This window comes from Gobius niger (genome assembly GCF_951799975.1).
Source record: "Gobius niger genome assembly, chromosome: 4".
Taxonomy (NCBI): domain Eukaryota; kingdom Metazoa; phylum Chordata; class Actinopteri; order Gobiiformes; family Gobiidae; genus Gobius; species Gobius niger.
This window is the reverse complement of record NC_136855.1, coordinates 20,368,454-20,385,577: the sequence shown is the minus strand read 5'-3', so window position 1 is coordinate 20,385,577 and position 17,124 is coordinate 20,368,454. Positions and strand designations below refer to the sequence as shown.

At 41.7% G+C, this 17,124-nt stretch overlaps 1 protein-coding gene across 1 annotated transcript in view; it reads left to right on the top strand.

The window, feature by feature from the left end:
• Positions 1–17,124, top strand: part of galnt18b (UDP-N-acetyl-alpha-D-galactosamine:polypeptide N-acetylgalactosaminyltransferase 18b) — a 76,252-nt gene that overhangs the window by 36,754 nt on the left and 22,374 nt on the right. Inside the window, exons 2-6 of the mRNA XM_079554610.1 lie at positions 1,624–1,819; positions 6,390–6,556; positions 12,465–12,648; positions 14,085–14,282; positions 15,255–15,369. Coding sequence (XP_079410736.1) covers positions 1,624–1,819; positions 6,390–6,556; positions 12,465–12,648; positions 14,085–14,282; positions 15,255–15,369 — 860 coding nt within the window. The remainder of the gene's footprint in view (positions 1–1,623; positions 1,820–6,389; positions 6,557–12,464; positions 12,649–14,084; positions 14,283–15,254; positions 15,370–17,124) is intronic.

Below are 17,124 nucleotides of genomic sequence, written 5' to 3'. Positions count from 1 at the left end.
TCACAGCAGCTTAGGATTTTTTTTATTTTTTTTTACCAAAGTATGTATAAGAGTTTGGGGTTGTATTGCCAAAACCTCTGCAATTCCTGGCACATTTCATAATATTGTATTATATAAATGAAATGAATGCTGGAGTTATCATTAAAGAAAACACACATCACACATACTGTACAATATGTGGTCATGACAGAGTGTTAGTTGTACTTATCAGTGGTGACCTGGCAGCTGAAGATGTTGTTCCACAGCTCTTTCCTCTATCGGTCAACTGAATCCAGGTGATTAGTGTTGTCGCCATTGCAGTTGCGAGTCATGCGTGGTGTGGTTGTGTCTGTTGCGTCCCATTGACCATGGTTTAGAGATGATAAATGATAATGGTAGTCAATAGATACATAGACTGCATAGATCAGGGGTGGGCAATTCATATTTACAAGGGGCCACATGAGTAAACTGAACTGAGTTAGAGAGCCACTCCAACGATAATGTGAACTTGATTCTGCTCAACTTTCTTTCATTGCAAAATGCACTAAATTATATAGAGCCATTTGAGCCCACTCTGGAGGGGATGGCCATGGTGGCTCTGATACACCGATAGGCAATTTAGAGTGAATGTGATGCGAAAGAGCAGCAATTGCACTGTGGAAAATGCCAAACTGCAGCCCATGGGCTTCAGTTTGCCCATCTCTGGTTTAGATCCACAATAGAGGCCGGGGGTAAGAGGTTAAAAGTGTCTGTTGTTTTGTTTCATTGGTTTAATGTTTGTGCAGACCTGTGAGATTGGGCTATACAAAACTATTGATTGATTGATTGATTGATTGATTGATTGATTGATTGATTGATTGATTGATTGATTGATTGATTGATTGATTGATTGATTGATTGAAAGAAAGAAAGAAAGAAAGAAAGAAAGAAAGAAAGAAAGAAAGAAAGAAAGAAAAGTGGGCAAAATGTATAACGTTGTTTTTTTAAAATGGGAGATTGCAGGTAATATAAATTTCACTTTGATTTAGACATGGGAGGTCAACAAAAGACTTTGTAGTTTAAGTCTATGGTACACAAATTTCCAAAGCACTCCCAGAGGGTACTAAACTTCTCGCACAGTCAAAAGTGATCAAAGCTGGAAAATTCATTTTAAATACATGTAAAAAAAAATAATAATAACCTCTGTACCAATTTTCATGGGAACTACTCTGGATTAACTTCCCATCCAATCATCCCTGCAGTTTCAATCATTGTCAAATATCAATTCAGTAATTTTTCTATTCTATGCTTTGTGAAATAAGCTTTAATTAATATTCCCTATACCAGAGTGACTGTGAGACTAAAAGTCAGTGGAATTCAGGTATTTTGATGACAGTTCAACTTATCACAATGCATATGAGCCCAATTTGGTATCTACAACCTACAGCAAGCACAACAAACTACATTTTCAAGCTAAGATGCGCTATAGCTCAAGAGATGGGTCCCTGGGCACTGTGTTGTGCCCTTCACCTGACAGATTGCCCATGCAGCACTGAAGGATGGGTGAAATGTAAAAGACAGATTTCCCTATGGACAATAACGTGTTCTCTAATCTTACCATAACCTTGGCAAGTGCTCATATGCTTTGCTCCTTGTGTTGGACAGAGACTCCGGGCAGAGGAGAGGACAGCCAAGGGGACGCGTCTTTCTCTGATTCGTCGCTGTTTGCTCATTGGGGGCAGGAGCTGACCCCAGAAAACCGCAGAGTGGCACTGAAGATGTTCCAGTACTACGGCTACAACAGCTACCTCAGCGACCGCCTCTCACTGGATAGGCCCATCTCGGACCTCCGGCCTGATGGGTAAGGCACAGGTAGAACGGTGCTTCTGAATCTACTGTACATTGATTTACTATTGTTCCTACACTCTTTACTACTGTGGTTCGTTTGCGGCAGTGGCGGGCTGTGCCGGGGCTAGGCCTTCACACACTGATGCATCAAAGGACCCCCTACCCTGAGTCGACCTGTGGACACGTGCAGACACAGCACAAATAGCTGCAAGCTTTATATTTCACTATTACGCTGCCCACACAGTTAAACCAGCCAATGCCTCACAGTACAGCACACGGACAACGACACCTGACTAGCACCGCTACAGACGCTGTCTCTTACCACAGCCGTAATACCATCGCCGACGCCTGCAAACTTCGTTCATTCAGTGGTCTCCAAGCTGTACTGCTAGAATCTCCTGAGGCCGTGTTTCAGCACTGTGTACACAAATGAAGTCCTTCAGTTTTCAAAGCTCATTATTCCAGACACGAGTGTATGAGCCCCAAGTGATGCTCTCGCTTCGTGGGCTGAAAGTGTGCAATTTTGGGCAACACAATGGTCCAGGCTCGCGCCATTCCAAACAAAGTCCAGTTTAAAATAAGCAACAGCGATAGAGACGGCAGCATACCCGCAATGAAACACACGTCCTAGATTTCACCAAAGTTCAGCCATTCAAGGATAAAAACAAAAGCTTTGTCGGTTGTTTATGCTCGCCACATCCTGTCAAACACAGCTCACTGTGTGATTGTGGCTTCGTCCAATGAGATGCGTTATGTTACCTTGGGCCAGCTAACAGGCCCTGGGGAAGTGTAACCCTGTAAACCCAAGCCTCTGATTGGCCGGAGGGTTGCTATTGTTTTATGTGGAGCACAGCCTCCAGAACACAATCAGCAGGTCAAAGCAGAAAGGGCTCCACTTTCGGCAACAACGGGCAAAAAAATATGATTGGATGACAACATATAATACACAAGTATAAAGCACTGACAAAATAATATTTGAGTATTTGGATCCAGTGGGATTTCATGTGATTATTTGAAAAATTCCTTCCTAGAGGTGAACTGGGGCAGGAGTTGTATTTGTGGAATAGTCAGTGAGATGTTTTATGGTCCTTCTTTCAGAATGTGCTGTAGCAGATCTGAGAGTGTGGACAGAGCAGCGATCACCTGCTCAAAGGAGCCCAGGGGCTGGGGTTCAGTTCGGAAGGTGATCTCAGTTAAGAGACCTGATGTGATCTGAAGTTAGAGCCAGTGGCCCAGCTGGGCCTGTGTGCTCTGCAGCTCAGTGATGTTCCACTGCAGCTGCTTCTGAAGCTTCTGGACTCTGTCTTCCTTGCTCTGGTGCTGCTGGTCTGGAATCTGCAGCTCCACTTCCGACTGTCTCTCCCATGTCACATATCAGCTTTGTGAAGGACTCCTCGGGCCCTCACTGCTTCATCAGCAGAGCGTCTGAGACACAGCACCTTTGGAGCCTTTCCAGCTCTGCCTCTTTATCCTGAGTGTTAATCTTAATCTGGTCCAGTCTGGCCACCAGCTCTGTCTGTCTCTCTGCAGCTGCTGACACCCTGATGTGGTCCTTGTGCTGGTTTATGCGGCAGATACCACGTAGGTGCTGCAAGACGCTGCCTCAAAACATCTTCTTCATCTCATTGTTCAGGGCAGGTATTATGAGTTTGTGAGAGGGTGCTGGTGTTTTTATTTTACCTGGAGAGGCCTCGGGATAAAGCTCTGCCAGCACTGAGGACTTCAGTAGATCCAAACACACTGCTCATGAAAGGCTTCTCTATCAAGTTCAACTGCTGCCTGCGCCCTTTTCACAAACAGTAATCACGGAAGTTTCCCTCTTAGAGGAAATAGAGCAAGTGCTGCCTCTGCCTGTGCGTGTGTGGACATAAGGGTCCACCCTTCGGCTTTGTGTCCAAAGTACAGAGGCTGAGATCAAACCTGGCCTCCATTATCTCGCACACATTTAAATGTCTTTTTACATATTTTGTAAAATAATATGTCAAGAATGTTAGTGTATCTCTTTTTCAGGTATCCTCCTGGCCCCAGAGGATACCCTAGTGTGCATACTGTTGGGTACTGGTGGGAGGGGAAAAACAGAGCACCCAGGGATAACACGTAATATTCAAAAAAGGCCCTGAACCAAGCCCAGAACCTTTTTCTGTGAAAAAGGCACTCAAAGCACTTTACATAAAGGAACTAGTCACCCATTCACACTCGCTTTCATACACTAATGTACTCAGAGCCTGGAGGCAAGGTGGGTGGGTGCCCAAGGACACAATGACAGTGTGCACCTGCGGGAATCGAACCTCCGACCCTCAGGTCACAAGACGACCACCGTCGCCCCTAGAAACGAGAGTGCCAACAGCTGTGCTTTGGTGCTGCCATGATACTGTAATAAACAGCACTGCTTCGCTCACAGGAGGTACAATGCAATTTCTATAAGTGTTTTGTCCCTTTTTTAAGACCTCGAGATTTTCCTCAACTCTCAATCTCATAAAGTCACTGTAGTTTTCCAAAGCCATAAGTCTTAAAGCACTGTTTGCTGCACTTTGTTTGTAGCGATAGATAATGTGTCGTTTTTCAACGCTAAGGTTAGTTGACGTTGTCGGCACGCGCAAACACACACATGCACTTGTACAAGGTGACATGTTGTAGCATGCAGAGCGTGAACACGACCTATGAGCCTACAAGGTATATTTCAGCAGCATGTCACTACCCTGCCTCTGGAGTGTCTATTCCCACTAAATACCTGCTCTACTCTCTTCCAGATGCTCTCAGGGCACACATTAATCACACACAACCCATTAACCATTAGCACTATCCACTCTGGTCTTTAAGTACAGCAGGCTTAAAGGAATAGGCCACCGTTTTTATATACTAAGATATGTTCTTACCTCACTTTAGTCGAGTTAATATATCCCCGTCTGGTCTTTGGCCGTGCGCTCTGTCACGCAAACGGAGCACATACGCAGCCTCTCCCATATGTGACATAGCTCCGAAAAAGCTCACGATAGAAGCTACCAAGCTCTTCCACGTGTTCCCTATTTAAATAAAGTTACGTGAAGTGTTTTCATGCGAAGTATATTTACACAGAAATGTAACGTGTCGATTTTATAAGCAAATAAAAAGGGGGACTATATTGTGAGGCGTAATGATACGAGGAGCACAGCGTCCGCGTAGTAACTCCTAAAGACTTCCCCCGCTCACTTCCGTCAATAACCTTTAGGAGTTACTGCGCGGACGTTTTACTCCTCGTATCATTACGCCTCACAATATAGTCCCCCTTTTTATTTGCTTATAAAATCGACACGTTACATTTCTGTGTAAATATACTTCGCATGAAAACACTTCACGTAACTTTATTTAAATAGGGAACACGTGGAAGAGCTTGGTAGCTTCTATCGTGAGCTTTTTCGGAGCTATGTCACATATGGGAGAGGCTGCGTATGTGCTCCGTTTGCGTGACAGAGCGCGCGGACAATGACCAGACGGGGATATATTAACTCGACTAAAGTGAGGTAAGAACATATCTTAGTATATAAAAACGGTGGCCTATTCCTTTAAGTCGAGCATCTGATAGTTTTGAGATACCAACATTATGTATGTTTTCCTTATTCCTTAGTATATTGTAAAAACAGATTAAGTGTGAAAATGATGCTTCTGTTTGTATTTTATGATAAACATTCATCGATCTGCAACCTGGAAGATAGTGAAGTCTAAATCAGTGACAGGTCCACCAGGTTTTCCGGAAGTTGAACTCTCCTCTTCCCTCCCTTTGCTGACCCCTGTTCTGTATGTAATATCTATTTAACTGTCGTGCTAACTGTCGTCATTTCGCATCATTGGAGTTAGAAAATAAAATGTTGATTCTCTGCATTTAAATGTGTTAGAACTGACTGAAATCTGATTGAATGGAATTCCATTTAATAATGTAGCTGCGTTGGTCTGGATTTGATCTGCTTATAAAGCAATATAAAAGATGACCAAACGGGCTTCTGTTGAAAATTTAGTGAACAGTAAAACGTATTATTGCCGACACCATATAGTAATAATAAAAATAATCTCAGTTGAATGCTTCTCTCCTCTGTTCTGCTGCTCTTTGCTTTATATTTACAGTCTGCTATTGTCTTTCCCACAAACACATCAGGGGCCTCTTGGGAGAGCAGCCGTACTCTCCTCTTCCACTGTGAAAATGTCAGCGCATGTGAAGGCAGGCAACAATGTTTCAAAGGAGGCAAAGAGAGGAGTGTGATTCATGTCAAATCTCACCTCAGTAAAGCTAATGTATTCCAACTGAAGCCATATTATTCATAATATTGTATATTTTAAGATAGTTGGGTTTAATAAAGGAAGTCCCGCACACCATCAAGCCTTGCAGAAAGTGTATTAAAATGCAACGTTTCGACCACACAGGGTTTTCCTCAGGCGAAGATAGTTGGGTTTAACACAAAAGAGGATGTCTTTTTCTTGCTCTAAAATTCTAAAGGCCTAAATTATGTAGTGGCTGGTTTGACGGTATCCTCCCTCTCAAGAGTCAATGTCAGCTTTAGACGTCAATTACTGTCGAAACCATTATAATCGACTTTTCTTTTGCCCCGCAGGTGCAGAAACATCTCGTATCCATTCAACCTGCCCCAAGTGAGCATCGCGTTCATCTTTGTGAACGAAGCCTTGTCTGTCATCCTGCGCTCCATCCACTCCGCCATCAACCGCACGCCCTCCCACCTGCTCAAGGAGATCATCCTGGTGGATGACCACAGCAATAACGGTAAGCTCGGCAGACTTATGTGTGAAAGTGGAGTGACCGTGAAAGATAAGATACAAGACGGCTGTTTGTAGATATACCTTTGGAGTTTAGCTTTAGCTCATGTACCGCAATAAATCGCTAATCATGTGCTTTACTCAAGATCAATCACGTGAAAAGACAAATAAATGAATGAATTTGGACAACCCTTTATCATAATTTATAGTGTGAGGTAATTTTAGGCAGAAGTCACTTCAGTTATGGCCCCGCTTCACTGTTTTTAATTAGGAGTGGTGCGCAGACAGTTGAACGTTGCACTAATTAGCCGCAAAAGCCGGGACACTGGCCTGGAGGCAGATAACGATCCTGCAAGGTTGATGAAGTGTTTGTGCATCATCTCGTCTTGCATTTGCAATCGTGATGCCCACATCTAGCTGCGCGGGGAGGGGTCGCGGAGCAAACAGAATTGAAAAGTGCAGATACATATTCCATGTGCTGTGTGGTAATTGGTGGCTGCGGGGGTGCACAGAATACAGTGGAAGTCACCTGTGAAAAGAGGACTTGGTAATTTACAGTGCGAGGATTTAAGTACATTATGAAGGCAGAATAAGGGGCTATAAAAAGGTAATGATATGGTGCCAAGGTCATTTACAGGCATAGTACTTTTAAATGGGCTTGTGCGGCTCAGAACAAGGCCGGGGATGAGCGTTAGGGTAATCGGCGTGGGGGGAAAGCTGAGCATATTTAAACTGCGGTCAATAATGTAAACCATGCTAGAATATAGATGTATATGTTATAAATTGGCACAGAAAAGAACCGTCACTCTCCGGCCTTTATTATTGATCAGAAATGTATTAAAAAGTATATAGACAATTTTAAATACTGTGCAAATGTTTAGTGAGACAATACCTTCCACTCTACCATTTAATGCAATAATCCTATTTTATTGCTTCAAAGTCCAAACCACATTCTGTTACGGCCATAGGATTGGCTTGTAGACGATGCTGATAATTGATTGATCATAGTTTTTATGGCGATTTCGATTTGAATATTTTTTTGAATTTTTTCCATTCTAATCATACTTCAGTAAATGTGTTGTTTTGCAATTGTTAAACATATTTGTTGCCTCTCTATCCCTCGAGCCGTATTGACACAGCAAAACGGTGCAATGAACTGCACATTTGTTATAGTGAGAGAGGCTTGTCTAGTTTTCTATAAATAAAGTTACATCTTCCTTTAAGAGCCTTTCAAAACCTGTGTGAGAGTTTGACAAACTTCTGTAAACAGTAGAAGCAAAGTTTGTTCTCACATTCACAAGGTGGATTATCACACGCAATCATCAGTCCTGCTCGACTCGGTGAATCGAGCCAAGGAGCCTTCAGTTTCTTTTAGGACCCAAGTCACGCATTGACATTTTGCTGTTGGCATTTCACCCTATTTGCTTTAGCACTCTGTCACTGTGTTTCTGATAGGTCCACCATTATAATTATCGCCAAAATGCTATACAGAATGCTGTTAGCTAACTGACACATCATGGTTTCCGCTTCCCAGACAGGGTCATTGTCCAGCACTAACCCTTGTTGGCATCTGCAGTTCACATTATTCTTGCAGGGCTCACCCCGGGAAGACATTAGCATGCAGGAGAAATGGGCAGCCATCAGAGGGAGTAGGGCAAATTGACTTAGCTCATTCCTCTGTAATTGGACAATGTCCCAAGCCATGTCACAAGAAACACTCATCTGTGTAATGTTGTTTTTCAAAGGGTCTTCTTATTGGACAGGTATGTGTCAGTCGATGATTGAGCTCCTCAAAATATCTCTCAAGGAGCAGAATATTCCAATTTTTCATTACTGCAGGCACAGATGTATACTCTGAAAGCTTTCAACAATACCTGAAGAATCTATACCTGTACAATCAGTTCATTCTTGACACATTTGTCAGTTGCTCCATTCATACATTACCATCTATAGTAAATTGTCAAGTGTCCGGGTACTATATATCCCCAGACCAGTTTGTGCTTCACCAGAATACTTGAAGACACAGAGTGTGCATAATTGTGCATACAATTACAATGATACTGTAAGTAAGGTGAAATACAGGTAATTTAAACTGCTATGTTCAGCAGGATTTGTGCATAAACACACGAGCAGATCTTCCTGTGAATAGCACAGATGGCACCAAATGAAAAACAAACAAATTACTATTTCTCACACCTGTCGTGCTCTGACGTTCAAGTGGTCCGATCTACTAACGGCAAAAACACACTACTTCTGAATTTTAAAGGAGATGTTTTTGTGAATGAATTTATTTTACAATGTGTGTGACAAGAACTGCTTTTCCAGCTTTTTGATGCACAGCATCATTTCAGACCATTTCTATGGTTTCACCTGTCAGTGCTCACCCTCCCATAACTGACATGCATCCATTTGCGTTCTGGTTTGTTTTAAACAAAGAGAATAGATTGCATGTCTTTTCATTACTTCTATCTCACAGAGCCATTCAGTTTTGATGACAGCTGCAGCAGGAGGTGTGTCCAGTGAAACAGATGAGCGGTCATGGCCATTGTAGCGTGATGAACTGTGTTTATTATAGTTTATTATGAGGCATAACGCACCATCCTCCTTCTTTTCACTTTGCACAAACATAAAAAGTCTTAATTATGGTGCTCATTCATTAAATAATATAATCTTTTTACCCAAAGACTAATGTGATTAAGTTGGTGCAACATTAACAGATCGACCTGATCAGTGAAATGTAAAATGCATTTATTTGCTACATTAACTAAAAACATTAGTAATGCAAATGTTTACTCACCAGCCGCAGCATTTGAAATGTCCTCTTTTCCAAAAGCACACGCCGCACAGACTAAAACATGAGCACAAACATCACCTACCCGCTTTCTGTACAAAAAAGAGCAGAAAAATGCAGTTGTTTTTGTTTATGTAAAGGTTTTCTGTGTAGATTAATTGGTGGAATTGCTCTAAAAGCCCTGCGAAAACATCATGGAGACACTTGGCAGTAAACAGATGTCATGCCATTTCCACACCACACCATGAGATGCTTTATGTTGATGGAATTGTATTTTGCCAGACATTCACAGCGAGCAGGTGCCAGCAGTCAGTATCAGGCGAAAGAGCTCAGATATGGATTTCTGCCATGTGGGAAAATCAGTCTAATGTAGGCCTTGTTCCGTCGACTGAACGTAACCAATGTTTCTTTGTATGTATGCATCGTACAAAAACAGGATATTGAAGGAAAAACGTGACACTATAAGAATGTTGTATAGTTTATTATGACGTCGATAAAGCATGCTCAGTTTTCTAAGGTTGACGCCTGCACAATATTTCTGAGTAAGACGCCTCTGCCGTCTATAGAGCAGCTTGGCACAGCGCGGACTGCCTTTCTAACGACTCCACATTCACTTTCAAGTCCAAAGGCGCAGAAATAGTAAGAGCACAGCCTCAGGTGATTTATACACTGGATGATGAAATGTTCCAATGATAAAAGTTTGATTTATTTTCTTCAGCTTTGTTAGGGAGAGGTTTCAGTGTACAGTAGACACATCCCTGTGGGTAAAGCCTCATCACTGTCCTCGTCTTTTCATCATCTTCAAAGACGTATTGCGCTTCAGGCCTATTTTTAACAAACCGAGATGGGTAGGGTGGGACCTCATTAACTTACCTTTATTTACAAAGGAAATCCCAATGAGACAGTTTTTTATTGTGGTAATGTAAATTTGTCCACCCTTGGGAAGAAGACACAGGAGGAGCATATACAGTAACCTATGGTATACACAAGCTGCTTTAGGTGGAAGTACAATTCTCCTCTGCAGTTCCCGGTTATTAAATCGTTTTATTCATATTTTAAGCAATCCTGTTATAGACCTGGTTTAGTGTATTTGATTTAGGGTGTGAAAACACATCACACTTAACCCTAATTGTGTTTTTCAAAGATATTGCATCTATCGAGCTCAATATTTGAGGCAGTGAGACCCAGGGGATGACGCTGATGCCTGTTTCACTGATCAAAGTTGTGAAGCGTGAGGATCTTTTGGCTCATTTCCAGCAAAGCACCACCCACTTGACGCTATCTTAACATCATGTGGGTGGAAGTTATATGCTCTCACCCTCACCTAAGACTGTTATGGAATGTCAAGGCAAAAATCCATGCCAAGGGAGGTAGTCAGAATTGTTGAGAATGCTCCTATTTAAACTCCCAACGATGTTCTTTTCATAATGATTTGGGACTTTTTGTATAAATTATCTTCCCACAGCAGATGTTTGAGAGTGAGATGGAAGAGACTAGGTCAAGCAAGTCCCTCTGCAGTGTTTCTCCTGCACTGCTTATCTGTGTGAACTTTAGGGTTGCCCAATTAATAACAATCAATTGAGACTGCAATTTTAAAGGTTGCAAATGAGTCAAAAAGGCTGCACTTATTGATTAAGTTCTATGAAAACAACATTAGGCTTTATGTCCAAAAACGTGCCATCTCTGTGGTTTAGACTTCTGTGAACAAGTTCTCAAAAGCAATGATTTTGTATTTATATAGCTGGTCATAGCTTTGCTTATGAAGTTGTGATGTGCATTGAGAACCAAATGTTAATTTTAAAATGTACATCTCATGGCAATTGCAGGACTTTTGTTTGTTTTGTTTTTGTGTATAACAGGGGTCTCCAACAGACGGCAATTTGGCCCATGAGATCATTCAATCCAGCCCCTGACTTGTATAGCAAATTCCTGAGTAGGTAAAAAAAAAGGAAGTTCCTAGCCCATTTCTGTGTGGAGTTATCAATTCTTAAAGGAATAGGCCACCGTTTTTACATACTGAGATATTTTCTTGCCTAACCTTAGTCGAGTTAATATATCCCCGTCTGGTCTTTGTCCGTGCGCTCTGTCACGCAAACGGAGCACATACGCAGCTTCTCCCACATGTCATATAGCTCCAAAAAAGCTCACGATAGAAGCTACCAAGCTCTTCCACGTGTTCCCTATTTAAATAAAGTTACGTGAAGTGTTTTCATGCGAAGTATATTTACACAGAAATGTAACATGTCGATTTTATAAGCAAATAAAAAGGGGTACTATATTGTGAGGCGTAATGATGATACAGGAGCACAACGTCCGCGCAGTAACTCCTAAAGGTTATTGACGGAAGTGAGCGGGGGTAAGTCTTCATACTTCGCATGAAAACTCTTCACGTAACTTTATTTAAATAGGGAACACGTGGAAGAGCTTGGTATCTTCTATCATGAGCTTTTTGGGAGCTATATGACATGTGGGAGAGGCTGCGTATGTGCTCCGTTTGCGTGACAGAGCGCACGGACAAAGACCAGACGGGGATATATTAACTCGGCTAAGGTTAGGTAAGAAGAACATATCTCAGTATGTAAAAACAGTGGCCTATTCCTTTAAATAAATAACCACAATGCTCACTCCAACAACTAGGGGGCAGCTTACATAAAGAAAGGAAAGAATTCCACATGTGTCCAGCAGAGGGCACTGACATAAGAAGCGATCACGATATAAACAACACATTATAATCACGTGGTAAATGGACGGTCTGCCACCACCAAGTGCTGAGTGAATGAATAATGACTACAGTGTAGCAGAGACTTGTGACACAGGCTTATTAAGTGCACTACAAGTGTAAGCTGAGGTTACAGCCCTGTCAGGCTCATTATTATTCATTTATTGACAAATGTTTCCTCAATAGTATATTCCCAATCAAAACATATTTTACTGGAGCTGTTTATGGACCCCAGCAATGCACTCTTGATATATTTTTGGCCCCCAGCGAAATTTAATTGGAGACCCCGGTGTATAGTCATGCAGCCCCTTTAATGATTAGTCCTCATTTTTAGGTTTTTAGTCTCTGTTTGCTAATCTTGTTTTGTTGTTTTGAGAAAAAAACTATTCATACCATTTGTTCCAGATGAGCTGAAGGAGAAGCTGCAGGATTTCGTGGCGGCAAAGAACAACCAGCGCCCAGGTTTCATTAAGATGGTGCGGCACTCGAAGCAGGAGGGGCTGATCCGGTCCCGTGTGAGTGGGTGGAGGGCTGCCTCAGCCCCTGTGGTCGCCCTTTTTGATGCCCACGTGGAGTTTGCCGTTGGATGGTGAGTCACTTAGTGCTGCTCGGCCATGGCTTAATAACACAAAAGTCATAGCAGTCTGCGTGGGCTCCAGTCCACACGATTTGACTTTAAAAACAAAGACACCACATTTGTTCTTGTTCTTGGGAGCTCATGCTGTGAGTGTGAAGCTGGATGTGTCCAAAGCCAGAAATCACTTGACTCATTACCAAACTGTTAAGACGCTTGTTACTGTTTTATGCCAATGCTCAAATACTGAAGCTCATACAAATGGCTAACATTATCCATTCTTGTGTAGCATATGTGAAATTATAGTTAGTTTGCCATGGTGTGATCATGCATGCACTAAAAATGTCTGTCTAACTAATTCCTGATTGTGTAAACATGTTACTAAATTGCTTTATAAGTTGCACTTTTTTTCAAAGTTTGGCTGGGGGTGTGACTTATACTCAGGTGCGACTTATATATCTAAATAAATAATTTCACATGTTCCTTATTTTCACACTGCCAGCCGCTAGAGGGCATTTGGAGAAACTGGCGGAGTGAGTTTGCAAATGGGCGCATGAACAACGTGCTGCCGGGAGAGGCTTGTCTTAGAATCCGGCTTATATATGTTTTTTTCTTCCTCATTATGCATTTTTAGGCTGGTGCGACACTGGGGGCCGCCATTGCTCCGCCATTGTTCCGCCATTGCTGTAGTACCTCCATATCGCCGCTAGGCCCTCATTGAAAAGCATTGGACTTTAGACACGTTAAAAACTACTTTAAAGCCTGGTCCCAATTTTTTTTGAACTATCTAGAGCTAGATGTTCCTCCTGTGACAACGCTGGTTACAATTAAGGAGACCAGGCTGGTTTTCGTAAGAATTTTTAAAATCTCGTACTTAATGAGAGTCGGACTGTTAGCATTGGAGCGGCGCGAGCTACACGTCACGCAAGGGCCGAGTCTACAGTGAAAATCCCGCCCTTATGTCCTTTTTAGGAACATGCTTCATCAGAGCTGGGGAGGGGGAGTCTGTAAATTTCCCCCACGAGCGTGGTCATTATGGTAAACGGGGAGGAGTGAGGAGAAGCTGTCCATTTATATATACAGTCTATGGTGCGACTTATACTCCGGAGCGACTTATAGTCCGGAAAATACGGTATATGGGAAAAAAACATTTTAAAAACTGAATGAATGCTTAAAAAATGTAACTAGTATCAAGGGTTTAAAGAAGATACTCAACTCTGAGCAAGCCATTTTATTTCCTTCCTCAAAGTCATGACACAACATTAATAAAAGAACAATTTAGCTATCACTATGATAAAATGGAAATAATGCTTTCCTGACAAATAATTAAATGTATCCATCAAAACTGGCCGCAGATGACAAGATGATGATTGAACGTAAAAAAAAAAAAAAGAAGCCAGTCAGAGATGGCGCTCATGACTTAATCTACTTTTCTCTTTTCATATTCCCAGGGCCGAACCCATTCTCCAGAGAATTAAAGAAGACAGGACGCGCATCATCTCGCCTTCCTTTGACAACATCAAGTATGACACATTTGAAATCGAGGAGTATCCACTGTCGGCTCAGGGCTTCGACTGGGAGCTGTGGTGTCGCTACCTAAACCCGCCCAAGAACTGGTGGCACAAGGGCAACAAGAGCGCTCCCATACAGTAAGATATGGACCAACACGTTTTGCTGAATCTGTTTTACATAAATAGGTAGAGGACACGACAGGTACAGCAGAAGGACTTGTGTGAAACTCATAAACGGTGAACTATAGACAGAGAAGACTAAGGTGTTAGTGTGTTCGTGTTTTGCAGTGGCGTCTGGTGATTGTGTACATGTAACATTCATTAAAAAAAAATCTTCGAGAGTGCAGCATATGCAACTACATAACCACCCTCATGCTGCCTTCATGTGCTCTGGAAAAGATGATCCTTTCCAATCGTGAAGTGGAAATTACGAGTGCATTGTGTTCAAGTGCTTTTGTGTCGTAGCAAAGTGGCAGACATTAAAAACAGCACCAAACACACACTATAAACAAAATAGACTCATGCGAGAACGTCGTCTACAAACTGCTGTAGTACTGCTACTTTGTTTCTGCTTTGCTCGAAAAAAAACATAACATTTGGCAAGACATTAAGTGGCAAGAGATACTGAGTAGCTAAGTGCATAATGTCGGCTTCATAACAATCAGCTAAAAGACATGAAAACGTATCATCGTTGCTCTCTGATGTATTGAAAGGTCAAAGGTTATCTCATCTCGTGAAATCAGGCATGAAAATGATCTCCCGGTTTCTCAGTGGAAAATACAAGATGAGGTGGTGTTCATGTGCAATTTTCAACTCGACAAGTGGTATTTACCATAATTACGAGAACCACATGAAGGCAGCATTAGAAATGGCACATTGTCGGTTTTGTATTGATTCTCCAATATGCATTCTTTCCTTGATCGACCATATTTGTTCAATAAATCTTTAGAAAAATCACCATTAAATGCAATTTGTCTGTCAATACAGTATGCTCTAAATTGGAAACAAGTTATTTCCAAAAGCTTGAGTTGGACTCACACTTTTACAGCATCTACCTGCAGATCTGTTGCAAGTACAAAAGAAACAAGCCTTGGATGTTTGTTCCCTCAGGAGCCCCGCTCTGATTGGCTGCTTCGTGGTGGACAGGCTGTACTTTGAAGAAATCGGTTTGCTGGACGAGGGCATGGAGGTGTACGGCGGGGAGAACGTGGAGCTGGGCATCAGGGTGAGTCATACTGTCGCTGCCTGCGGCCATTCTTCACTGTGATAATGTGCGGGAAATTAACTTTGATAATGACGCCTAATGGTGGTTGGAGGGCGTACAGCAATTGCAAGCCTATCTTTTGCGGCAGAATTGTTTTGTCGAAAGAATAAGGCGCTTGCTATAGAAAACGCACTTTATAATATAATAAAGTTTAATACAGTATAAAGTCATCAGTTAGTTGATAGTCCAGTTCTACGCAATAAAATGTCAAATCATCCCATAAAATTTGTGATAAAAAAAATACTTTAAAAGAATTGAATTTGACACAGAAACATTTACCCATAGCCTGGCGTGCTAACCACCCCCTCTTTTATCTTATGGGACCCGGCTCGCAGCAAATTGTTTCCATAATCACATTTCACAAGGGTCCAATCACAACCGTTAATACCTCTTAAGTGTAGAAGACATTTCTTCTCAAATGGACTCACAAATGGACCGTGCATTTCTCTGATTGGCTTATTTACTTATTCTCACCAATCTGAACCTGTGTGCGATCGGCTGAGGTTCATCCAGACTATGCTGTTTGAATAGAATAGGAAAAGACTTGGCTTATAATTTTGTCTGGTCAGGTTTTTAACGATCATGTTTTTTATCTTTGACCTATAGCCCTCTATTTTTTTCACTGTGATATTGAAGAAACTTCAGAAAGGTTATGCAAGCGAGACCAGGCTAAGATGGATGATGCATTTCTTGTAAATCTATAAGACCATGGTATAAATAACAATATTCAAAACTGGGATGACAGAATAACAGACCATAAAATTACACTTATCGACAAAGCTGTGGTGTATAATTGAATTTGTCTGGTACGCTACAACAGATACAAGCCACAAGCATCGGAACTATGGCGCTGTGAACGGTTTGTGTGCTGTGTTCTCTTATCAGGTAATGGCAGATGAGTTTGAATGTGGCTATAAAGCTGCAGGTTAAAATAGTGAGACCTTATTTATTGTGGCAAAGTGGTATGGGGTGCGAGATAGACTCTTTTTCATCTGGGGAAGCAATGGATTAAAGTTCAGTATATCAGAAGCAGGTGCAATAGGATTGAATTTTAATCACATTCATAGAATAATGAAGCATTACAGAGGACACTGTTTATACATAACATTCATTTTGTGAAAGAAACACATTTGTTTCTCCCAGTTCATTTCCAATGCTGGTCAGGTTGACGCACAGTGGCGGCGCATTGTATGATTGTACAATGACAAATAAAGCACTTACTCACTTACTTACTAATACTTTGGCTGATTAAGAATGTGTGATTTTAGCTTCCTGACATACAGTGTGCTCTCTGAGTAGAGCTGCGTGTCATCCCTACAGCACAATAAAAACATGTGAAATTGAGTCAGAGTGACCAGATTGCATTTCCAATAAATCATATCATTTTCAGACACACTTCAAGACAATATGAAGGTTGCTTGGAACAAGGTCATGACTCATGAGTGGTTATTCGTATTTTAGTGAAACTGAGCTGCACTATTTGAAAACATTTGCTGAATTAAAGAATAAGAAAGCTTTAATTTTGTGTGGAGTTGAATCGTTTTACTTTAGCTGCATCGCGCTTGTTATTGGCTTCTTAATAGCTTGTAAAATGTGCGTGCCCATGAACACGAGTGCACACTTGAATTAAATTGCAACCCAGGAAACACAAGGCGACATGTTGTCTCTAGTGTAGCTCTTACTACAATGGATAATCACTACTAATTCATTCTGAAG